We start from the raw sequence: 25,572 nt of genomic DNA on the forward strand, positions 1-25,572 counted from the left end.
ATATATATATATATATATATATATATATATTATATCAAAAAAAGTGTGTATATCAGTAGATTAAATATGACCTTTTTTTTCAATGGCATGGCATTGATGCATTGTTTTCCAATGGTAAAAAAAGGAGCCATCGCCCCAGTTTTATTAATGACTCAAAGGCAAACAAAATATATAGTAGCAAATAAATGGAAAAAGAGACAATGTTTTGCCAGATAAAACTAAGACTAAAACAAATGCTGTTTTTGACCTGGACTTTTTGAATCCGTTACAGTCCTGTTTTAAAACATTGCATGCACAAGCTCCACATTGTAATTGTATTGTAGTACTAGGCATTGGATACATCATACAAAATACAGTTTATTCACTGAACAAAATGTTTCTGAATTTCAGCCCTTCATTTTCTTTGCTGACTGTCCAGAGAGAGATAAACTAATAATAATAATAATATTAATAATAAACTAAACCAAATAAACTAGTAATATTAATAAAACACACTGTAGGTTTGGTTTTGGGCCAAAATACCCATTAAGGTTGCTTCAGTGGGGACAAATGATTAAGATAACAAATGTTTCCAGCTTTCAGCTCTGGCTCGAGAGCGCATGTCAGCGAGCTGCTGGCCTCTGGAGGACAGAGGACTGCTCTGCAGGTGTGTCTCTCTTTTGAGCTCGCTGGGCGCCTGGCCAGCAGGGTTTGCTGTGGCACGACAAGGACAAGCAGGCCCTGGCCGTGTTGCCTCCCTAACCCACGGAACCGCCAGAGCCAATAATATTTATGTCTGTTTGTTTATTTTGAATCAGATTTGCAGCTGGATAGCAATCACTGGGCAAAAGATTACAATGTGCCTGAATGGTGGGCTAGGGTTCTTTCTCTAATCAGTGCTACACTTTTCTCAAGTAAACATTATGTTGATTACCCACCTGTCTTGCAATGATAATTGATTCCTAAATGCATGCATTTTCAGCACCTTTCATGACAAAGTGACAATTATTGATATAATTCCCTTCATTTAAACAAAACAAAATTAAACTTGTAATACACTAGAAGGTACATCAATAAGATACAGAATACCGCACATACAACATTTCATAAAGAGATACACAGATGAGACTTTCCTACACTCATTGGAGATATTCATTTTTATATATTGCTACAAACATATTCCATTATTTTAACGAAGCAGAGAATATACAACAGGCATATGCATTTGGAGGAAGGCAGCATTCAGGACAGCTCCTGGACTCTGGATAAAAGTCCCAGTGTTTAATTCCCCAGGGAACTCCCTCCCCTTTTTTAAAGGTGCTTTGGACTGTTGATGGATGGACAACGACAACTGTGCCTTCTGCCAGTTCTGTTGTCAATTCAACGCTTGTCTTGTATGTACTCCTTAAGGATATTATCTTCAAGTATTGCTCATCCTTGTTAGACAGCTTTTTGAGTCTTCCAGTCCTGGGTTTGTCAATTACAGATGATGTTTCTCTGTACTTGTTGAATTATGCTTTGGATACAACACCTTGAAAATCAAGTAATTTGAGCTATTTCACTCAATGTTTTTCCTTCTTTATGCAAGTCAAGGTTGTTATAAAAATAGAAAACACTAGAGGAGGCTTTGAGTAAATTGTTGATGCTCATAATGCATCAGAGAAGAAAAATACATGTCTTAAGACTTTTGCACAGCAGTGTGTGTGTGTGTGTGTGTGTGTGTATATATATATATATATCTTATGATTTTAAATGTGCGCTGCTTAGAATTGTTTAAAATAAACCACAAATAAATAAATAAAATGTTTGAGTTGGAAATAAACCAAAATGTTATTGTGTTTAATCAAAGTGTACATTGACTAAGGACCTATTCAGTAGACAAGAAATGTTACACACTGTCTGTATATTCTGCCCACATGATATTTCCTCTTTTTCTGTTGCTCTGCAATCATTTGCAAATATAGCTGTCTGAAAGCCACGTTCGCTCTTTAACTATAAAAAGAGGTTGTCCTGAAATACTTCCTGCGAATAATTAAGAGGACTGTAAACAGTCTTAAGTGATTTCCATGCAACATTGTGATTTGAGAGCAAATGAACTTTTGAATTTCGCTCGTGATGGTGAACTTGCGGGATTATTCATGACATCTCCCCCAAATTTGAGGGAAAAGCACTTGGCAAACCCATTTTTTCCAACGCAGCATTTATTTTGAATCTCACTCAGAAGCGAAACTTTTTTCGCAAAAGGACTTGTGAAAATCCCTACAGCTCCCCTTGCGACACACGCAGGGTGTTTTGAATATTTGCCCGTTGTTCTTCGCTACAGTTGATGCCGTTGTTTTTATTGTCCCTGCCTCGTCTGGTAATTTGCATTTCCTGCTGACTGCAGGGGGTATGTTGTGAATATAAGCTGTTCTGTAGATTGCTATGGTGGTGTTGTCTCATCATAATGGGAAGCATGTAATGCAATGTAACTGTTTAGAAAGAAGAAACAACACAATGAGCTCTGACGATACCATTTCTGAGACTGGGACTGTTTGTTTATTAAATGCTTGTATAGTTGTATAAGCAGATCTCAGTAGATCATACATGTTTTATTCATATTGGTTGATAAAGTATTGTATGAACAATTTCCAATGCATAACCACCTATCTGCTCCCCACACACTCTCTAGTTTTTAACCCAAATCATTTAAAGCCAGGGTTGGGGGGTGATGCATTATCTAACTAACAGTTACTTTTGCAGACAGGTAATTAAATGTGATAAAACTTTGCATTGTATGTGAAAAAACATGTTTTTTTAAATAAATAAAAAGTACTACTGCTAATGCATAACATGGAAACCAGAAAGCACCCCCGCAGTACAAACCTCACATGAGCGCACTTTAATACCAGAAAGCACCCCGCAGTACAAACCTCACATGAGCACACTTTAATACCAGAAAGCACCCCGCAGTACAAACCTCACATTAATACCAGAAAGCACCCCCGCAGTACAAACCTCACATGAGCACACTTTAATACCAGAAAGCACCCCGCAGTACAAACCTCACATGAGCACACTTTAATACCAGAAAGCACCCCGCAGTACAAACCTCACATGAGCACACTTTAATACCAGAAAGCACCCCCGCAGTACAAACCTCACATGAGCGCACTTTAATACCAGAAAGCACCCCCGCAGTACAAACCTCACACGAGCGCACTTTAATACCAGAAAGCACCCCCGCAGTACAAACCTCACATGAGCGCACTTTAATACCAGAAAGCACCCCCGCAGTACAAACCTCACATGAGCGCACTTTAATACCAGAAAGCACCCCCGCAGTACAAACCTCACACGAGCGCACTTTAATACCAGAAAGCACCCCCGCAGTACAAACCTCACATGAGCGCACTTTAATACCAGAAAGCACCCCCGCAGTACAAACCTCACATGAGCGCACTTTAATACCAGAAAGCACCCCCGCAGTACAAACCTCACACGAGCGCACTTTAATACCAGAAAGCACCCCCGCAGTACAAACCTCACACGAGCGCACTTTAATACCAGAAAGCACCCCCGCAGTACAAACCTCACACGAGCGCACTTTAATACCAGAAAGCACCCCCGCAGTACAAACCTCACACGAGCGCACTTTAATACCAGAAAGCACCCCCGCAGTACAAACCTCACACGAGCGCACTTTAATACCAGAAAGCACCCCCGCAGTACAAACCTCACACGAGCGCACTTTAATACCAGAAAGCACCCCCGCAGTACAAACCTCACATGAGCGCACTTTAATACCAGAAAGCACCCCCGCAGTACAAACCTCACATGAGCGCACTTTAATACCAGAAAGCACCCCCGCAGTACAAACCTCACATGAGCGCACTTTAATACCAGAAAGCACCCCCGCAGTACAAACCTCACATGAGCGCACTTTAATACCAGAAAGCACCCCCGCAGTACAAACCTCACATGAGCGCACTTTAATACCAGAAAGCACCCCCGCAGTACAAACCTCACACATGAGCGCACTTTAATACCAGAAAGAGCAGTACAAACCTTTTAATACCAGAAAGCACCCCCGCAGTACAAACCTCACACGAGCACACTTTAATACCAGAAAGCACCCCGCAGTACAAACCTCACATGAGCGCACTTTAATACCAGAAAGCACCCCCGCAGTACAAACCTCACATGAGCGCACTTTAATACCAGAAAGCACCCCGCAGTACAAACCTCACATGAGCGCACTTTAATACCAGAAAGCACCCCCGCAGTACAAACCTCACATGAGCGCACTTTAATACCAGAAAGCACCCCCGCAGTACAAACCTCACATGAGCGCACTTTAATACCAGAAAGCACCCCGCAGCAGTACAAACCTACACACATGAGCGCACTTTAATACCAGAAAGCACCCCCGCAGTACAAACCTCACATGAGCGCACTTTAATACCAGAAAGCACCCCCGCAGTACAAACCTCACATGAGCACACTTTAATACCAGAAAGCACCCCGCAGTACAAACCTCACATGAGCACACTTTAATACCAGAAAGCACCCCCGCAGTACAAACCTACAAAAAGATCAAACCTCACACTTTCTTTTCTTTGTTTACCAGAAAGCACCCCCGCAGGTTGACAGGGGCAAAGATCTCTCTTTTTTTTTTTTACACTTTCTTTTCTTTGTTTCGGGGGTTGACAGGGGCTCTTGTTCCATGGAAATGCAAGTGCCCCACTAAATCGAGTGAGGTGGTAGAATTACTGTGGCTGAAATCCTGACAAGTGAAAATAAACATCAAAACAATCATGACTTTTTAAAAGTAAATGAACCTTATTCAGTGTACAGTAGACAGGAGGCAACCATAGCAGAAGAATGCTGGGTGTTCATTCGTGCGCTTACGTCTTCGCTATTTTGTTAGATATTCATACTTCAGTTAAATAAAACAAACAAACCTGACTCTCTGTCTTTTTTTAATCTCTTTTCAGGAGATACATGACATCATTCTGTGACGCCTGGAATATATGTGACAGCAATGCGTTAAAGGAACTGGTACATTTTAATACATAGATCTTTCCCTTCCAAGGATTTGGTGGAACTGTCTTTGTATAAAAATCATAATCTCATGTCTGACTTGCAAAGGTTTGAATCTACAGTGTGAGCTGGCTTGTGCAGTAGCATGCTAAAAAAAACAAACTCAAATGCATATGAATTGCTACTGAATGACAGTAATAATTGTGAATATAGCACATTAAACAACACATGCTGAAAGTGATCTAGCGTCGAATAACCTGTTTTGTATTTAATGCTACCGAGTGTGGATTTCATTTTTGAATGTACGTTGCATTGGTTCAAATACAACGATATGACTGCGCAAATCGTAGAGTTCCTATCAGTACCCTGCATGCTGATTCAGGTGTGTAAACATTTTCAATGTATTGTACTTGCTCACAGAAACACAATGCATCCTGAACTGTGTTGACGTTCCTCATGAATGAAGTCTGTGGGTTATTCAGCCATCTTCATGAGTGGAATGACTACAGTACTCCATGGAGTTTCCTCTATTCCCTTCAAAAAGCTGTTGGTTCATATTCTACATTCACACATATTGTATTGGCGCTTATAATAGTGATGTAATATGTCCGGTATAAGTTAGGTGAATTTGGAGGAATTCTTTTAATGTGTACAAAAAACATTTCCGTGTAAAGGTAGCCCATTCAAGCTGCATGTTAATAGCATCTTTTGCAACTGCACAGACGGAGCCCAAACTAAGTCATTGTTTTCCTGAAACAGAATGATCTCTTTGGTAACATCTATATTAATAAAATCACTATATTTGGAAAACGTTTCTCATTTGTTTGTTCATTTATTTAGACATGTTATGTAGCTGTTGTTCTAAATCACTAAGCACTGCTATTTAATGGACGTGTTTACTCCACAATCTATAATACATTAAGTCCTCTCTTATGAATCTATGAACTATCCAAAAACCGGCTCCTCTCCTTTTAAAACAAACAAAAGAAAATTGCTTGTAGTTTTTTTTTTGTTTTTGTTTTTTTTTTCCCTGTTGTCAACAGAATTATTTTCTTTTGGTTGTACTACTTCCACATGGCTTTCGCTGGGGATTCCGAAGGAACATTGGCTCTGGCGCCCCCGTGGGTTAGGGAGGCCAACCAGCAGATGGCAAATAAAAATTAGAATTAATAAATCTGCATATTGGCAACGCTCTACAAGCACAAGACTCCAGCTGATATTTTTAAGCAGAAAGTAAAGCAATATCTGCGGCCCTATAGCGGCTCTGAAATTAACTTGTTAAGATAATTTGGACCAAGAAGTCACAGTAGAGAGCTCTGTGAACATCAAAAGAGCACTCGGAATCAAGATAATAACATCTTGATTGCCAAAGAGGAGCAGGTGGCCATCAAAGGAGATCAAATGTCTTGTTATACAGTATCTAGAGCAGACCCATTTATGTGGTGCTTTTCTATCTATCTAAACAGAATCATACACTGGATGCACATTAACTTAAAACTGATGTGGGGGGGCATTTCTGTGTTTTCCTTGTTACAGAATTCCAAAACAGAACAGCACAGCAAACAGCAACAATACATTGAAAATGTAAAGAGGAAGGTTAACAGATTCTGATAATGTAATTCACAGAATGTGTAAGACATTGAGCTGATCAAAAGATGTAGCGTGATCTACAATAAAAACAAAAAGGTACCTCGTCTGCGTCTGCAGAGATGCCCATTGCTATTCCCAGTGGGCCTCCTGGCGTATTGGTAAAACCAGTGTTACTCCATGTAAAACCATGGATGTTCTGTCTAAATTGGCCCCCAGCCCCACACCCTGGCTGTCTGCTAGTGCTCCTCAATTTAGAAAAATGAAGTACTTATCAAAATCAATTATTTAAACCATATATTGGTCCCGAAAAGGCATGAAAAATTGCCTTTTTGTTAAAAGCTGCTATTAGTAGGACCTCTTCCTAGTTGTGATTCTGTGAAATGAATTTCAAAAACCCAATACAATGCACTGATGGTGCTAATCAAATGTAGACATGACAAGGCTGAATTGACATATTGTTAGCATTGCTTTTATTCTATAACTGCATGCACAGCATCTCATCTTTAAATGATTTTTGCAGCAGCACAGAAAGAAAAAAACATCAACTGCTGGTTGGCATTGCTTGTTTTTTTGTATTCCAGCCAATAAGAAAATGAATTGTATGCATTTTCACCTGGTGCTCAGTCCAAATCCAGGAAGCTCTCATGGGTAGTGCAGATGGGTACAGTATGGTCTGAAGCAGTGTAAGCTTGCATTTGAACAACAATACACTCTCCTGTTCACTTTACAGTATTCCCAGTGCTGTCCATGTGTAATTTCTACTTGGACGCAACAGTGTAGCATGCAATTGCACAAGCAGGCCCCCCAGCCAGGCATAAACCTGGCCAGTGTAGAGTATTATTGAGCATATCCAGGGCCAGGGAGTCTGTTAATCTGTGCATAGAGGAAGGAACTCTACAATCTTGCCAAATGTTGTCTTTGGAGTAAAAAGGTTTTTTTTTTTTTTTTTTTTTAATTTATTTTCCTTTATTTTTTGTTTTTTTTTAATTTTTATTTTATTTTAGGTCAGACAATTTTCCCCTCACACTTTTTTAGCTGTTTTTCTGAATATTTTCATGAAAACTAGCAGTGGTGGGGACTTGATGGTTGAGCTGAGGGATATTGGGTTAGGGGGTAGAGCAATCCCTTTATATTCTTGGTGGTCCAGTGGTTAATGAAAAGGGATTGATACCAGGAGGTTCCCAGTTTAGATCCAGTCCTATTATAAGTGACTCAGCAGCAGTTGTTGATGCATAGTTTACACCCTAGTCTCTGTAAGTCATTTTGTATATTTGAATGACAAAGGGACAGAGAGGTGATACCTTTTATTGGACTAACTAAAGACTAATGATCTCTAATACTGGAAGAACATTTTTTATTGTCACAGTTTTTTTCGACACAGCATTTTTCCTTACAGTATTAGAATGGTAGTGATTCAAAATGGGTTGTTTTTGTTAAAGTTCTGATTCTACCTTGAATGTAAACATCAATCTCTCTTTTCTACTTTCACCTGAAGAAGAGACACCTGATATTTATTTGAGTGAAATGCTGTATTTTAAAACTATATATTTTAACATTGATGTTGTCATACTGTCTACACAACTCTCCTTTCCTGTCATTTTAATTCGGAAGTATAGTAAAGTCCTGGCCACAGTTGAATGGTGCTTCTCATTGCGAGCTAAAATATAATTTTTAATGCATCATTCTGAACTCAACAGCGTGGGCAAAATTCTCAGGTAAGGTTGTGTCTAAAATAATAACTAGCTCTAAGAAGTTTTATAACACATTGTCCAATTCATGATTTGTTTAGGGTCACAATCTGATATGTTTTAATGGTTCTGAGGGCTAGATGACCATTTAAGACGAGCCCTAAAGAAACAGCTTTGGACAAGGAAGCACCAGCCATGTGAACAATCTCACGCTAATCTTGCCCCCAGCCGTGCTTTTCACAGCTCCCCTCAAATAGATGTGTGAGAAACTGCCATTATTGAAGCTACAAACCTGGCTGTGACTCATACAGTACTGAGAGCAATCAGTTCAGAGTGGAGTTAGCAGGGGCCTTGCTGCTGGCACCTGGTCATTTCAATGACATAACCTAAGGGGAATTCTGAAACCCAGAATGCGGGCAGGATTACTGTAACACTATTGCAGTCTGCCAAATGCAACAGGAAGATGAAGCTTTCACACTCTATTATAGAATACATATCGTGAAATTGAAGTTTACACCAAAGTCTGTGCTGAAGATGACGGGCGGTCTGAATTTTTTGACAGTGTTATATGTAAAAATAAAAAAAAAGCTAACTAGTGGCTAGACTGTTCTTTAAAAAATATTGTTTTCCTTATAAAATACTTTCATCAGCTCTTTTCTAACCAAAATATTACAATACACAACCTCACAGCATGAAGGCCTGTTGAACTGATGAAGTGTCCTCACTGTCCAGAGCATTAAAACAGTGTCCTTCCTGATGCTGTACAGTCTTCTAAAGTGACTCCCCTGCTTGGGATTATTGCTTCTTATGGGAGAACCTGTCTGGTAACGTCCTGGCTGGGTGATGTAGGAGCAATGCTCTTTCAGATGCCTCAAACAACACGCAATAGACAACTCTACAGCAGGTAATAGTTTGCTGTGTGTCGTTGGCAGATGGTTTCTATAGATTACTGGTCTACCATATCAAGTAGTTGCTGTGAACTTGTAGGTGTCAGTTACTAAACATGCCAATGCAAACCGGAAACAGGGCTCCGGGCTGCTGTGAGAAACCCTGAGAGTAGACGCTGGGAATGCTGCCAGTTGAACACAGCTCTTCTGGCTTACTTTCTGTTTTCTGATTATCATTCCCCAAATTAAAGGTGTAGTCCTTATATTAATACAATAGGGGTACATTATTCCATTGAAAATAATAAAAAGTATCTCACACCCAGTCCTGATGTGTTTGCAACTACGAGACAGAACTATAAATACAATTTGAAGGGTGGTGTAATGTAGCTTCCCCAAGCCACCCCGTGATAAGAGTTTTAGTTAGACGGTACATTTGTAATTGTGGATTGTTGTGGCTGTTACAGAACATTATGTTTTTCTTTTTAAGTCTTTGCTGTTGTCGTCTGTCTTCAAAGTTTTAAAGTTTTTTTTCAATAATATTCACATAAATATTTACTCAGCATTGTTCGCCAGGGGAAAGTTTACCTTATGAGCATCATGGTGTATCCAGATCACTCTCCCTCCTGCAATGCTATACGTTGTTTTCTGTTCCCACAATAGTCACTTTCACCAGAGAGGCACTATGTATGAATGTACACGCCTCTATTGGTAAATTATGGTGAAAAATTATGTTGAGATTAAAAAAAAAAAATAATACATAAAGGCTTGTATGTGGTATCACGTTGGTTACTATTGTGATATTCTGCATTCTACATTGGATCCTGATATCTTGTCTAATTATCGTCCAGTTTCTAATTTACCTTTCCTTGCAAAACTCTTTGCAAAGGTTGTTGTCTGCATAACTCTCTGCTAATAGTCTTTTTGAAAAATTTCAATCTGTTTTTCGGAAACAGCATAGATCAGAGTCTGCACTCATAAACGTTGTAATGACATCCTGCTGAAGGCAGATGAGGCACTGTTATCAGGCTTGTCTTTTTGGATATATCTGCTGCATTTGACACCATTGATCACACAACTCTTGATCACCTTGAGAAAACTATCGGCATTGCTGGCACAGCACTCTCCAGGCTGCGCTCCTACTTAACCTCCCCACATCAATCTGTGTTCTTCAGAGGATCACAGTCGGCTCATTCTCTTATTGTTTCTGGGGTTCCACAGGGCTCTGTTCTTGGTTCTTTACTTTTTAATTTGTAAATGTTACCACTGAGTAATGTCATCAGACAGCATGGTTTTAATTTTCACTCTTATGCCGATGACACCAAGATGTATTTTAAAATGAGTTCAGATGATGTAAACGTCAACTCCAGACTCAACTTGCCTTGACAAAATAGCAGCTTGGATGTCAAAACATTTTTTGCAGTTAAATGCAAATAAAACTAAATTTCTTTTAATTGGCTCTAAAACAGCTTTAAATAAAATCCCACAACCAATGACCTTTGGCAGCCCCCCCTGCAAGCTGTGAAAAGTCTTGGAGTCTTGACTCTGCTCTTAGTTTTCAGCATCACATTTCAACTGTAATGAAGTCTGCTTATTATCATTTGTATATCTAGTCTGTTTGTATCTTGCAGAATCTGGCATAGAAATTTTAATTCATGCATTTGTTTCATTCTATCTAGATTACTGTAATACCCTATTGGCTGGTCTACCTTGTAAACTAATCAATTGGTTACAGCAGGTTCAGAATACAGCTGCACAAATTCTGACAGGTACAAACAGATTTGAACCTATTACACCTGTTCTTGCCTGCTTGAATTGGCTTCTAGTGAAGTACAGAGTTATTTTTAAAATCTTATTAATGACATTTAAGGCTATCTCTGGAAATGGCCCTGCTTACATTAATGACATGCTTTTACCTTCTGTCCCTGGATGCCAGCTGAGCTCTGATGATGCTGCTTCTGGTGATTACAATGATAAAACGATAATGATAAATCAAAGCTTAAAACACATCTTTATGCAGAGGCCTTAGAATTTTGTTAATATGTATTGTTTTTTTCCCATTTGTATTATATTATATTATATTATATTATTATATATTATATTATATTATATTATTGTATAGTGTATTTATTTGTCATGTGAAGCGCTTTGGGGTGCCTTGGCATGAAAGGCGCTACACACAGTACATTTGATTGATTGATTGTTTCCAGAAGAAACAGCTCCTTTCCTTTGGAGGAGTTTGTCTGCATTTTGTTACTTTTTTACAATATTGTATAATCATGACACTGTGTGGGTTGACTGTGTGCCAACACATTTTAATGTACATGCAAAATTGCATGCCATAACAAACCATGGTCACTTGTGTGAGAACACTTATCACATACAGGGCAACCGTACAGCATCTGATAGTACTAACGTGTAGTACAATATCCTGAAGAATCGTGAATATAAAAACACGTCACGCTCAAAGCCTTAATTCCTTATAAATGTGTCATTTAACCAGTCGGTTCTAAAATCAAAGAACAACAGAAAGAACACGAAGGGACTAACTATAGAGCACAATAAAATGTTATTTTTAGCATTTGTAAAAGTTTTATTTAAAACAAAACTGTCAATGATTTAGGACTTAGAGTAAATCTCTTACAGATGTCAAATAAAACAGCAGAAGATTATAAGCTCTGTTATTTTCTGTTCTTTAAACTTTGAAAACTTTAAATTAAGCAAAATTAACATTTCACCCTTCCTACTACTGTGATGAACTGGGTTTGACATTCATTAGCACAAATTGTGGTGAGAATCAGAACTGTTCCCTGAAAGAGAAGATGACCAACAACCTATACTTTTGGGATATGCCTGCCACAAGTCAGGTATTTACTGAGCATTTTATATCAGAGCTGCCGAGAGGCCCCTCTGGGGAGTGACGTCCTCGGTCCCGCTTACCGAAGGAATAAGTAGAGACTGACAGAACCCAGAGAAGACCGAGACTAACAGAAGTAGTCTGGATTATAATAGAAAAAACATCCACAAAGAAAGGATGGCTAGTTTTAAAAAATGTAGTACTAGAGGCGCAAAACAAATACATCCCAAAAGTAGACAAATCAAAACAAATCTAAAATGAAATGGTTCAATAAATGGTTAAAAAAAAATTGAGAGAAAAAAGGCACTTTACAGAGCGGTAAAAAAGGGACCAAGAACAAAGCTTCAAACTGCAAGCACAAGTCAAAAAGGAAGTTAGAAAGGCCAAGAAAGCGCTAGAAATGAACATTGCCAAGGGGACTAAAACCAATTCCAAAAAGTTTTTCCAGTATTATAACTGCAAGAGAACATTCAAGGAGGAAGTAAATTGTCTAAGAGGTACAAATGGCAGCATCATAAATAAAGAGAAAAAATAGCAAATATGTTAAATGATTACTTTTCACAAGTTTTTACAAAGGAGGATACAGGCAACATGCCCCACATGTTGACCTGTTCCTATCCAGCTTTAAATAACTTTAGCATAACAGAGACAGAAGAGTTAAAGGGACTAGGAACTCTTCAAATAAACAGATCCCCTGGGCCAGATGAAATCCTCCCAATAGTACTCAAAGAAATGAAAGAAGTTATTTACAAACCGCTAAGATCATGCAACAGTCCAGATCAACAAAAAGGGAGACAAAACCAAACCAGGTAACCAGTGGCACTGGAACAATTTTTATAGTGGGGGTGCTGAAAGCCATTGAACAAAACTGTAACCCCTGTATATGATGGAAGCCGTGCAAAACCAGGGGTGCTGCCATACCCCCAGCATCTTTAGTTCCAGCACTCTTGCAGACCAATAAGCATGACTTCTATTATATGTAAACTTATGGAAACTATAATAAGATCCAAAATGGAAAATTATCTCTATGGTAACAGTATTCTGGGAGACAGTCAGCATAGTTTTAGCAAAAGGAGATCTAACTAACCTGCTTGATTTTTTTGAGATTGCAACACTGTGCTCCATTAATGACTTAGATTCTGGTATAGTAAGCAAACTTGTTAAATTTGCAGACGACGCAAAAATAGGAGGCGTGCCAAACACCGTTGCAGCAGCAAAGATCATTCAAATTGATCTAGACAGCATTCAGAACTGGGCAGACACATGGCAAATGACATTTAACAGAGAAAAGATACTGAAATTGAAGAAGGAATCTATGAAAAAGATTTAAGAGTTTATGTTGACTCAGAAATGTCTTCATCTAGACAATGTGGGGAAGCTATAAAAAAATACCAATAAAACTTTGATATATAGTGAAAAGTGTTGAATTTAAATCAAGGGAAGTAATGTTAAAACTGTACAATGCATTAGTAAGACCTTATCTAGAATATTGTGTTCAGTTCTGGTCACCTCGTTACAAAAAGGATATTGCTGCTCTAGAAAGAGTGCAAAGAAGAGCGACCAGAATTATTCTTGGTTTAAAAGGCATGTCATATGCAGACAGGCTAAAATAATTTAATCTATTCAGTCTTGAACAAAGAAGACTACGCAGCGATCTGATTCAAACATTCCAAATTCTAAAAGGCATTGGCAATGTCGATAGGGGTCACAAATGGAGATTAGATAAAGGGGCATTCAGAACAGAAAATAGGCCATTTTTTACACAGAGAATTGTGGTAGTTTGGAACCAGCTCCCCGGTAATGTTGTTGCAGCCGACGCCCTGGGATCCTTCAAGAAGCTGCTTGATGAGATTCTGGGATCAATAAGCTACTAACAACCAAACTAGCAAGATGGGCTGAATGGCCTCCTCTCATTTGAACCTTTCTTATGTTCTTAAGTAGTCACTCCATGGTGATCACGTTCTCTTTTGGATCGAACCAGTAAATGCGAGTGATGCGACCTTGCAAGGTTTGTTGGTCGTCTTCTCTTTCAGGGAACCGAGGTTACGTCTGTAACCTATTGTTTCCTTCAGTTCGAAGACAACCAACAACTAAATACTTTTGGGAGAGTATATCAAAGCCATCGCGTGTGAGTGTGCAATCTCAAGGAGCTTTGTGCCTAGTGAAAGCATAGAGGAATCTACCACATTAAGTTGGTAGAACCTGGTGAATGTATGTGGGGTAGCCCAGCTAGCTGCAGTACAAATATCTGTCAATGAGGCTCCTCTAAAGAGGGCCCATGACGTAACCACTACTCTGGTAGAATGTGCAGCCACCCTCCCAGGTGGGGATAGGCCGGCACTGGTATATGCAGTCGAAACTGTGTCCACAATCCAGTGCTGCTTCGAGAGGGCTTGACCCAGGGTCCTTTCACCATAACAGATGAAGAACTGGTCAGACTGACGCAGTGCTCTCGTCCTATCCAATAACATCTCAATGCCCGAACCAGGCAGAGGGAATTAAAACTCTGATCCTCCTCCAAAGAAAAAGGAGGGGGATGGAAAGCACCAAGAGCGCCGAAACACAGAGGCTCTGAGGCACCACTGAAGAGAGCGTTTGAGTACCGAGGGTGTCGAAGGTCTGAAGCTCTGGAGTACCAAGGGCGGAGAAGCTCCGAGGCTCTGCAGCACCAAGGGCACCGAAGCACTGAGGCACAAAGGGCGCTGGGCATCAAGCAGCAAGGACACCAAAGCACAGAGGGTGCCGGGCATCAAGCAGCGAGGACACCAAAGCACCGAGGCTCTGATGCACAGAGGGCGCCGAGGCACCGAGCACCAATGGCGTAATCATAGAGGTTACTGGACTGGGTGTCTAGCCTGGACCACATGCAGTCACACAACTGGGGTAGCCTGTTTTTTTACGACCCAATGCACCGAGGTGTGTGTGTCAATGTATGCGTGGAGTCTACTCTACAGTGGGCTGGAATCAGACCCAGTGGAGTAAGCACACTTTTTTTTTTTTTTTTTTAAACTGCAAGGCAGCGAAAAAACAGACACACACACTCACACACAGCAGAAGCTGAAGGGTATGGTATCTTTATTTATTTATTTTTTTAGGCCGTGCACACCAGCGCAGCGGCGTCGACTCAACTGCAGGTGCAGCAGGGCCAGGTCCCGTTGGAGGAATACGTGGCTCTTCTCTTTTATTATTATTATTATTATTATTATTATTATTATTATTATTATAGCTGCAAAACACACAGACAGCAGATGCTGCAGGGTTAGCAAAAGCAGACTACAGTCGCCAAGCCATGTAGGCTGTTGAGAGAAAAGGAGCTGGGCAGTGTTTCAAGCTCAGTCGTCAGAAGAGTCGTGTCCGATTCCGGGGAAGTGACAACCCGACTTTCAGCAATAAATTGCAGGGGAACTAACAGAAAAACTCCAAGAGCTCTGTTACAAAGACGCAATCACGCAACTGGAGAGGTTTGTTATACCTACCTTACCCACCTGATTGTGAGAAGCGAAATGTGACGTGAGCTCCCCAGTGTGACTACTTATTCCCTCGGCAGGCGGGACCGACGACGTCACTCCCCGGAGGGGACTATCGACAGCTGTGACATAAATTACTCAGTAAATACCTGACCTGTGGCAGGCATGTCCTGAATGTATTGGTTGTTGGTCGTCTTCGAATTGAAAGGGAATCAAGGTTAATACTGATTTGCTCATCTGTGTAGGACATTTATTGGTTATGAAACTGTAATTTCGGCCTCTGTCTCCAATAATTTGTGTACTGTGTTGAACCTGTATGGAAATCTCATTGCAAGTTTTAGTAAGAACAAAGAAGTTCCAAAGAACGGCCAGGAGCGCTTTCATTGACTGCGTTATTATTTTCAGTCGTCTATAAGTGAAGCCAGACTCTCTGTGGAACTAAATATATTGCATTAAATGTAAGAGGACGGACATTGGAAAGATGACTCGATAATTCACAGTTGACTGAGAATGCAGATTGTGTAAAATGTGCATTTAACATTTCGTGTAAATCCACTACTACAAGTTATATGTGCTCTAGTTTTATACGCTTGATAATACAAACCCAAGTCTCAACCAAGTAAAATAGTGTCATCTGATTCTAGAACTGCAGAGAATACACACACGTGCAATCGGCAGCAGTGAGAGAGGGGCTTCAGCACTGGAGTGGAGCTGTTAATCAACAGTTATAACACTACTAGCGCAGCCAGAGGGAGAGTCAGAGACCGACAGAGAGCGGAATATTTAACAGCAAATTTCCCTTTATAATGAAAACCCTGAACATTTAAATAGAACAAGCGGCCAAGCTCCGCCTTTATTTCTAGCAATGCAAATCTGTTTTGCAGAACCGTACAGCCATCCCTAAAATTGAGATCTATAGAAGAAGAACCAGCCAGCGGGGACGAGAGACATGGCTCTTTAAACTGGTGTCAAAGCCGATTAAAGCTGATCTCCATCGTGATTCTGTTTTACCTTCTGTTCACTGGATATAATGTATAATTTTTCCTTTTGCGTTTTATATGTTTTTTCCCCCCTCTATTTTGGTTTTTGGTTATAGTTATAGTTATAGTTGAATTATATATATATATAGATATATATATATATATATATATATATAATATATATATATATTATATATATATATATATATTATATCAACTGGATTGGCTATAACCCAACACTCGTTAGATCGCTGCAGCTGGACGGCAGATGAGCTGCGGTGCAGCGTTCGCAACTTTTCCGTGCACCCTGGCAATCTCAGGACCTTGTTTTTGTAACTCGCTTCTTCTTTTTTTCTTTGCTGTTGCTTTTTTTCCCCAAGAAAAGGGTGGAGATATGGTGGAAAGCTAATCTCTCTTAAAATCAATCCGGGGGAAAAATGCAGAAAACTGTGAGATATAATGAAGGGCATGCTTTGTATCTGTCAGTCGTTGCGCGCAAAGAGGGGACCAAACGGGGCTACCTGAGCAAAAAAACTGCCGAAAACAGCAGGTGGCACGAAAAGTGGTTCGCGCTCTACCAAAATGTCCTTTTTTACTTCGAAAACGACCAGAGCACCAGACCTTCTGGGATCTATCTGTTGGAGGGGAGCACCTGCGAGGCAGTCCCTGCGCCAAAAGTGTCAGCAGTGGGCAAAGACACTCTGGATAAACAGGTAGGTAAAATAATATGGGCATTACAAGCGTGCCAATGGAGCTGGAAGCTTTGAATAATATCAGATAGCGTAGCACAGCAGTGGGCATTAGCTATTAACCCTCCCCACATAGCCGCGGACAATATCCAGGATAATCACGCAATAAAACCACCAGAACTGGGCTGACAGAGGCACGAATTTGGAGCGAATTCTTTTATTCTTCTTTGGTTGTTTTTATTAGCCTGTATCAACATTCCGATATAATGGTGTTTTATGTGTCACAATATTTCTGGATTTTATAGATTAGGCGTGTGATTTTTTTTCTTATTTATTTATTTTTATTTATGTATGTATTAATGTAATCAATTAGTGCGTAATCTTATTGTGAACATTTATGTTGCACGGTCTTAACATCCAAATCGATCCAAATCGAGTCTTAGGATACAGTAAAGAGCATACACGCTGGTCACTGTAATCGCCAGGATTTCAGTTTCTATCAGCCCACATATTTGTTAGAGTTTTTAAGGGTGGTATTTGCTTAACCTTTCACAGACACATGTGAACCTGTGGATTGTCACAGTTATAGACCAGGATAGTGATTGCATTGGTGGCCCCACAACACTGTTGTTTTGTATCATGGAAAAAATACTACGGTATACTGCAGTATACTGTATTACTACAAACAGCACCAATACAGTATAGAGGCTACTGTACTGCTGAGTCAACATCGCCGTTGCTGTCGCTGTAAACGTCAATGTTTAAAAATTAAACAAGTCCTATATTTGAAACACATTTTAGTGCTTTTGGTAATTGATTTGAAAATACACTTAGACACACACAACAAATGCGTTTAAAATGTGAAGCGCTGTTTCTTAGATGTAGTTTATACTGTATTGCAGTGATATTGCCGCTGTTTTTTTTTTTTTAAGGGAAGTTTGTCTGAAGTTTTCCCATAAGTACTGAGATATTATTTCCTTACGTTTTCCCCATATGGTGTGCAACATATGAATACAATTATTAACATACTTTTTTTTTAACATAAGCCTGTTTTGTGGAGTTGAATCTTGTATGGCACACCGGGGCAGTTTGAAAACGATTTCTCCAGACTTTAAATCACTTAAGAAAAAACAAATAAACCAAAACAAAAAAACCCCAAAAAAACAAAAACAAAAACAAACAAAAAAACACCTGCTTGACAAAACTAAAACATGGAAATTTCTCTTAAAAAAATAAATATTTAAACGTTCTGTATGATAGGCAGAGAAGACTGACAGAGTCAACAAAGAATAGAAATGCTGTTTTAGGATTACCGTATTTCATGGAAATTATATTTTAATCTACAGATTTAATTCTTGATGGTGAAGCTATTTGCAAATGGATTTTATGAGCTGGTGACCTTTTATTTTCAGTTCCATTAAAATATTTCATTCTAATACCTTTTGATTTTGAATTCACAGTAAACCCCAATTAATAATAATCAAATCTTCAGTGAGGCAATTCTGATGACTTCTTAATCCTCTGTATCCTGGACCCATTGTGGTTGTATTGTGTTTTATATCTAATGCCACATTTCCATCCTTCACTGGGATTGACTTGAATGTAATTTTAATTCAGAATTGTTCATTTACATCAGAAGCAGATTAAGACCAAAACAGTTTCAACTGGGACTCTGTCTGTCTGTCAGCCCTGACTGGGGTTGCGGGCAGGCAGACCTCAGGCTCTCTAACTTGTGCTGAAGGTGGGAGTTTATGCAAAGGATGCAAAGAAATGGAGAGAGAGGTTTTAAAGATATGTAGACTGAAAATGAAGGCTGTGAATATATTATGCTGTCAGGGAAATATTGGAGCCGGGTGAAAGCATACAGTAAAGGTGATCTTTGACTTTTGTGTAATGTCTGGTTACAGAGTGGAGTGTGGCTTGCAGACTGGATTGTGGACTGCAGATGGTACTGAAGCCAGTGCAGAGAGCGGAGCGGGGGTGTAGCATGAGAGAAGGGATAAGACAAGGCGGGCAGCAGAGTTTTGGATGAGCTGGGGCGGACGGGTAGCAGTAGTTGCAGTTGCAGTAGTCAAGGTAGTATAGTACCAGGGCTTGAACTAGGTGCTGCGTAGTATAGTTGGTGAGGAAGGGGCAAATTCTGTGTATGTTGCTGAGGAAGAATCGACAGGAGCGTGCCAGTGTAGAGATTCGCTGAGAGAAGGAGAGGGAGGGGTCGAGGGTGACAGCGAGGTTCTAGGCGGATGAAGAGGGAGAGAGGGTGGAGGATTCAAGAGAAATAGAGAGAGAGAGAGAGAGAGAGAGAGAGAGAGAGAGAGAGAGAGAGAGAGAGAGAGAGAGAGAGAGAGAGAGAGAGATCAGCAGTGAGGAAGGAACAGGGGGTAAGAAAAGGAGGTCTGATTTGAAGAGGTTGAGTTTAAGATGATGCATGCGAGTGCATCCAGGAGGAGATGGCCGAGAAACAGGTAGAGATATGGGCAGAGTTGTCGGAGTCAGAGGGGGAAAGGAGTGGAAGATCTGGGCATTATCAGCATAGAAATGACACGAGAAGCCATGAGAGGAGATGAGGGAACCCAGAGAACAGGTGTAGAGAGAAAACAGGAGGGGTCCCAGGATCCTTGGGGGGCACCTGCCGAAACAGAACAAGAGGCAGAGGGTGAGCCACACCAGGACACTGCAATCAGAGGTGAGGGAGAACCAGTCGAGAGGCGAGGGGGCAAAGGGAGTCGAGTCAGGAGTGTAGTGTATAGGAGGCTGTGTGGTTCAGTGGTTAAAAGAAAAAGGTTTGTAACCAGGAGGTTCCTGCTTCAAATCCCAGCTCAGCCACTGACTCACTGTGTGACCCTGAGCAAGTCACTTAATCTTCTTGTATTGTCTTTCTGGTGAGGTGTTGTTGTAAGTGACTGATGCATAGTTCACACACCCTAGTCTCTGTAAGTTGCCTTGGATAAATACTTTATCACAGTTTTACAGTATCACACTGACAAACTGTATTTCACTTTTGTCCGGAAAACTTTTGTCCAGAAAGGTAGAGCCAGTACAGGTCAGTCTAGTTATCCATTTTTTTTATTTTACAATTTTATCAGTTTTACACAAAACACCCACCTTTGTAACGATATATTCTGGAGCCATAGCTATGACAGGGAGCTACTTGTTTTTCCGCCTTACATCAAGACTAAAAGTGCTAGTGAAATGGCATTATGAGGCAAGTGGGAGCCACGACTATGCCTTGTTACAACTGTAAGTGGTATCAAGGACCACCTTTTAAAGGGGGATTCCGTAAAAAAACATGATCTGTGTTTCTCTGAGAGCAGGAATTACGGGTTTTCAAGAATATATATACAGTGCCTTGCAAAAGTATTCAGACCCCTGACCAATTCCCTCATATTACCGAATTACAAATGGTACATTGAAATTTCGTTCTATTTGATATTTTTAAACACTGAAACTCAGAATCAATTATTGTAAGGTGACATTGGTTTTATGTTGGGAAATATTTTTAAGAAAAATAAAAAACTGAAATATCTTGCTTGCATAAGTATTCAACCCCTGTGCTGTGGAAGCTCCCAGTTTGCACCGATGAAAGAAATTGCCCTAACGAGGACAAAATTACCTTACCATTGGCCTGCACCTGTGAACCATTAAAGTTGCTGTCACATTTTCTGGATAAAAACCCCACTGTTGAAGGATCATTGGTAAGGGTGTGAATCTGAAGGAAAATGAAGACCAAAGAGCATTCTACAGAAGTTAGAGATAAAGTAATACAAATGCATAGATTAGGGAAAGGGTACAAAATAATATCCAAGTGTTTGGATATCCCAGTGAGCACAGCTGGATCAATAATCAGGAAGTGGAAGCTGCATCACACCACCCAGGCACTGCCAAAAAAAGGCCGTCCCTCAAAACTCAGTGCTCAAACAAGAAGGAGACTTGTGAGAGAAGCCACAGAGAGGCCAACAATGACTTTGAAGGAGCTACAGAGTTCAGTGGCTGGGAGTGGAGTAATGGGAGGAGTGCACCAGTCAACCATATCAAGAGCTCTGCATAACACTGGCCTGTATGGGAGGGTGGCAAGAAAGAAGCCGTTACTCAAAAAGTACCATCTGAAAGCACATCTGGAGTTTGCCAGAAAGCATGAGAGTGACCCAGCTGCGATGTGGGAAAAGGTTTTGTGGTCAGATGAGACCAAGATAGAGCTATTTGGCCAAAACTCAAAGTGCTATGTGTGGCGCAAACCTAACACTGCCCATGCCTCAAGACACACCATCCCTACAGTGAAGTATGGTGGTGGCATCATCATGCTGTGGGGATGCTTTTAATCAGCAGGGACTGGGCATCTTGTTACAATTGAAGGAAGAATGGATGGAGCAAAATACAGGAAAATACTGCAAGAGAATCTGCTTCAGTCCGCTAAAAAACTGAAGCTTGGGAAGAAATTCACCTTTCAGCAAGACAATGATCCCAAGCACAAGGCCAAAGCAACATTGGAGTGGCTCAAGAACAAACAGGTGAATGTCCTACAGTGGTCCAGTCAAAGTCCTGATCTCAATCCCATTGAGAATCTGTGGCACTATTTGAAAATTGCGGTCCACAAGCGTCGTCCAACCAACCTGAACAACCTGGAGCAAATCTGCCAAGAATGGGCCAAAATCACTCCGACACTGTGTGCAAAGCTGGTACATACTTACCCCAAAAGACTTAAAGCTGTTATTGCAGCAAAAGGTGGCTCTACCAAATATTAATGTGTGGGGGTTGAATACTTATGCAAACAAGATATTTAAGTTTTTTATTTTTCTTAAAAATATTTCCCAACATAAAACCAATGTCACCTTACAATAATTGATTTTGAGTTTAAGTGTTTTAAAATAAAATATCAAACAGAACGAAATTTCAATTGTAATTCAGTAATATGAGAGAATTGGTCAGGGGTCTGAATACTTTTGCAAGCCACTGTGTGTGTGTGTATGTATATATATATATATATATATATATATATATATATATATATATATATATATATATATATATATATATATATATATATAAATAAACGTGAAGTTTTAACCTCTGTACGTCTGGGACTTGCATAATGGTTAGATTATTAAAATCGTGACTTATTAAATCTGGAGTGGAATGGCACTTCAGGACTGTGATTGGATATCCCTGGTTTAAACCATTTCTTTAGCACTTTGTTGAACTGTTTAACCGTTCTTGTTGGTATTTTAATTTTCTTTTTGACCAAACTATTCCAATTTTCTAATTTAGTTTTGAGTAGATAAAAAAAATCAGTTTTACCATGTTGCAGTTGTTATCAGATGGTTTGTTTTATAAAAAGGAAATGGTTAGCAGATCGAATATATAGAGGCTGCTGGTTATTGATGGTGCTGTCAGTAGTTGCAATTCGGGACTTGTGAAGCATTTATACAAGTGTTTTATACAGTCTTTGTGATTTTGAAGACTCCACTTTTGGTTGTCAGCATTTATTTTTAATAATAAAGAAAATAATGTATCCAATACGATTGGACAGCACTTTTTCAAATTTACACATGCTGTTAATTAAGCTAAACAACTTAATTACACAAGTTACACAAAGTAATTAGGTGAAGTCAATCTGAAATTATTGCTAACTGTATAATTTGACTGATTACACAGGGCAACGTAATTGTATAGTACAGCACTGTTTCTATAAGTTGACCTTGCCACAAATTGGAAATATGAAAATAATTTAACTGTTTGGGTATTTCAAACTGGTGTAAAGTGTTTTATGAACACATCCAAATTGCTACAGGCAATACAAAACAAGATTAGGAATACAAGGTAAATGTGCAAGTGTGCATGTGAAATATGTAATTTGTAACCTAATTAAACTAAGTGTTTACCTAGATGAGCAAATGCGTTTGACCAGAATGCAGACAGCTGGTGAACATCTGTTACTTCATTTTATTTGGTGCTTTTTCTTCGCTCTCCCACAACAAATAAATAAAAAACGAAGTACTTTGTCATTATACAGTGGATCCTTCTGTAATGACTGCTCAGTTGGCTGCATTTGGATACTTAGCATGCTTATTAAACATTATGGTGATTTGCAGCTGTAGTAATGAGGTGGTTGGTTCTTAACAGGTGATCTTAATATGTGTTTGACTATTATATTAGAACCTCAAGCTGTTCTGGAGACATGTTAAATGGTTGTGCAGACTGTTTCTGATTGAGGGGAGTTTTGGTACTGGTGGAAATCCTGGGGAGGCCTCTCCTGTTTGGACACGAGAGCAGTTTTTAAAGGGGTGTTCTCATAAGGGTACTTCTGCTGGGAGATAGCTTAAACTGGAGTTGTTGCTATATGTTGTTCTATGTTTTCACCATGCTTTCACTATGCTTTTACTATAGGAAACTTTTATAAGGGCATGGGCAGGGTTGAAAGTGCCCTAAAAAGTGTGCTACTCGGCACTCATTTCTGCTCTATAGTACCCATATGTGTAATACATATTTTCAAACACAGCTTCCAACTACCAGACAGGTTCCTGTCTAAATTCTGAACTTTGCGACTTGTCTTACTGTATTCAGTCAAAAACAGGGGTTGGTCTCTTACATCTCCTATGCAGGATGAGTGCAAAGCTTGGGCAAGTCAAATGGAAAATGTGCTAGATCTTCTGTCTTGCCTATTGTGCCAAAAAACTGACTTGTACTGCTTTTAGATAGAGAGACAGTGAGAGACCCACTTGTAGCATCGTGAGTGACCCTGCCCATCACAGGGTTCAGGGGTGTGAACCCACTTGTAGCATCGTGAGTGACCCTGCCCATCACAGGGTTCAGGGGTATGAACCCACTTGTAGCATCGTGAGTGACCCTGCCCATCACAAGGGTTCAGGGGTGTGAACCCACTTGTAGCATTGTGAGTGACCCTGCCCATCACAAGGGTTCAGAGGTGTGAACCCACTTGTAGCATCGTGCGTGACCCTGCCCATCACAGGGTTCAGGGGTGTGAACCCACTTGTAGCATCGTGAGTGACCCTGCCCATCACAGGGTTCAGGGGTATGAACCCACTTGTAGCATCGTGCGTGACCCTGCCCATCTTAGGGTTCAGGGGTGTGAACCCAGTTGTAACATCGTGAGTGACCCTGCCCATCACAAGGGTTCAGGGGTGTGAACCCACTTGTAGCATCGTGAGTGACCCTGCCCATCACAAGGGTTCAGGGGTGTGAACCCACTTGTAGCATCGTGAGTGACCCTGCCCATCACAAGGGTTCAGGGGTGTGAACCCACTTGTAACATTGTGAGTGACCCTGCCCATCACAGGGTTCAGGGGTGTGGATTGGTAAACACTAATGGCCAGGGAATGACAGAGCAACACCAACAGTCCAGGGTAAGAAGCTGTTCAGCTGTGCCCATACTGAATCACAGGGCCAGTTAGGAGGGACAGTCGGGGCTCATGGACTGGCATTTTAGATTTAAATGTACAAAGAAAACAATATTCATTGTTCTTTTGTGCTGTTAGTACCTGCAGATGCAATCCAGACAGAGGACTAGAGAAGCTGGTTTTGCCCTGATCTATAAAGACGGTTTGCATTGACTGCAGCGTTGTGCTTCCTAAAACACTTCTTGTTCTTAGCTCTGTTGAAACATTGTATCCACTTTGAAGACTGGTCCTTGTAAACTTGGTGCTCCGTTTACTGTGAAAACCTTAAGAAAAACATTTTGGATTAAAACATAAACTATTGTTTGGTAAAGCATGTCAGGTTACAATCAATGTTAACAGCCTCAGCAGTGACTACCACTATTGATTATGTGGAACCTTGAAAAACTGCTTATCAGACACAACCATTGGATGTCATTTTCTGCATGAACAATTTCACTGCCAAACAGTTTGAATTCTGGACATAATTATACTTTTTGTCATCCATCCATTTTACTTCATGCTTACAATCCATTCATTCTAATAACATTCCCCTTAGATTATGCCCCTGGGGATGCTATGGTTTTGTTCACAGAAAAATATTTTCATGCAGCACAATTCCGGAAATAAGAAATCGACAGTACTGTACCTAAAAAAAGGTAAAATGACAAAATAATTTGAATGCTTTAAAAAACTGCTTTGATACTGCACATATGGTGCACAGTAAAATAAACACAATAACGGCTAAGCAAACTTCAGACACAGCAATGCCCAACAAAATAGTTCCCTGTTGTTAGCGGGAGCCGGTTTAAACCACTCCTGTAGAAAGACGTTCGCTTGTTTGCACTGCTTGCAGGATTCAGTCGTTTTCTGCTGGCATTCAGCTTTTCTCCATGTTGCTTTTAAACAGGCTTCTTTTCTTTTCAGAATGCCTGACTAAACGTTCTAGTTTTAAATCGCATGACCCAGTGCCGTATCGTCAGATTTACATTGAATTTAGGTGGAAGAGACTTAGAAATCATGAC

The 25,572-nt window shown here is 40.1% G+C and overlaps 2 protein-coding genes across 6 annotated transcripts in view; both read left to right on the forward strand.

Moving 5' to 3' along the window:
• LOC121303907 (DNA mismatch repair protein Msh3-like) overlaps window positions 1–741 on the forward strand; it is a 69,084-nt gene extending 68,343 nt beyond the window's left edge. The window contains exon 23 of the mRNA XM_041234802.1: window positions 665–741. Within this exon, the coding sequence (XP_041090736.1) occupies window positions 665–741 (77 nt within the window). The remainder of the gene's footprint in view (window positions 1–664) is intronic.
• A 15,953-nt stretch (window positions 742–16,694) lies between these two features.
• The window catches only part of LOC121312786 (ras-specific guanine nucleotide-releasing factor 2-like), a 90,596-nt gene continuing 81,718 nt past the window's right edge, over window positions 16,695–25,572 (forward strand). For all 5 annotated transcript variants that reach the window (XM_041244548.1, XM_041244556.1, XM_041244575.1 and 2 more), the window contains exon 1: window positions 16,695–17,180. In XM_041244548.1, the coding sequence (XP_041100482.1) occupies window positions 16,905–17,180 (276 nt within the window). In that variant the 5' untranslated portion in view covers window positions 16,695–16,904. The remainder of the gene's footprint in view (window positions 17,181–25,572) is intronic.

Source organism: Polyodon spathula, chromosome 1, assembly GCF_017654505.1.
Source record: "Polyodon spathula isolate WHYD16114869_AA chromosome 1, ASM1765450v1, whole genome shotgun sequence".
NCBI lineage: Eukaryota > Metazoa > Chordata > Actinopteri > Acipenseriformes > Polyodontidae > Polyodon > Polyodon spathula.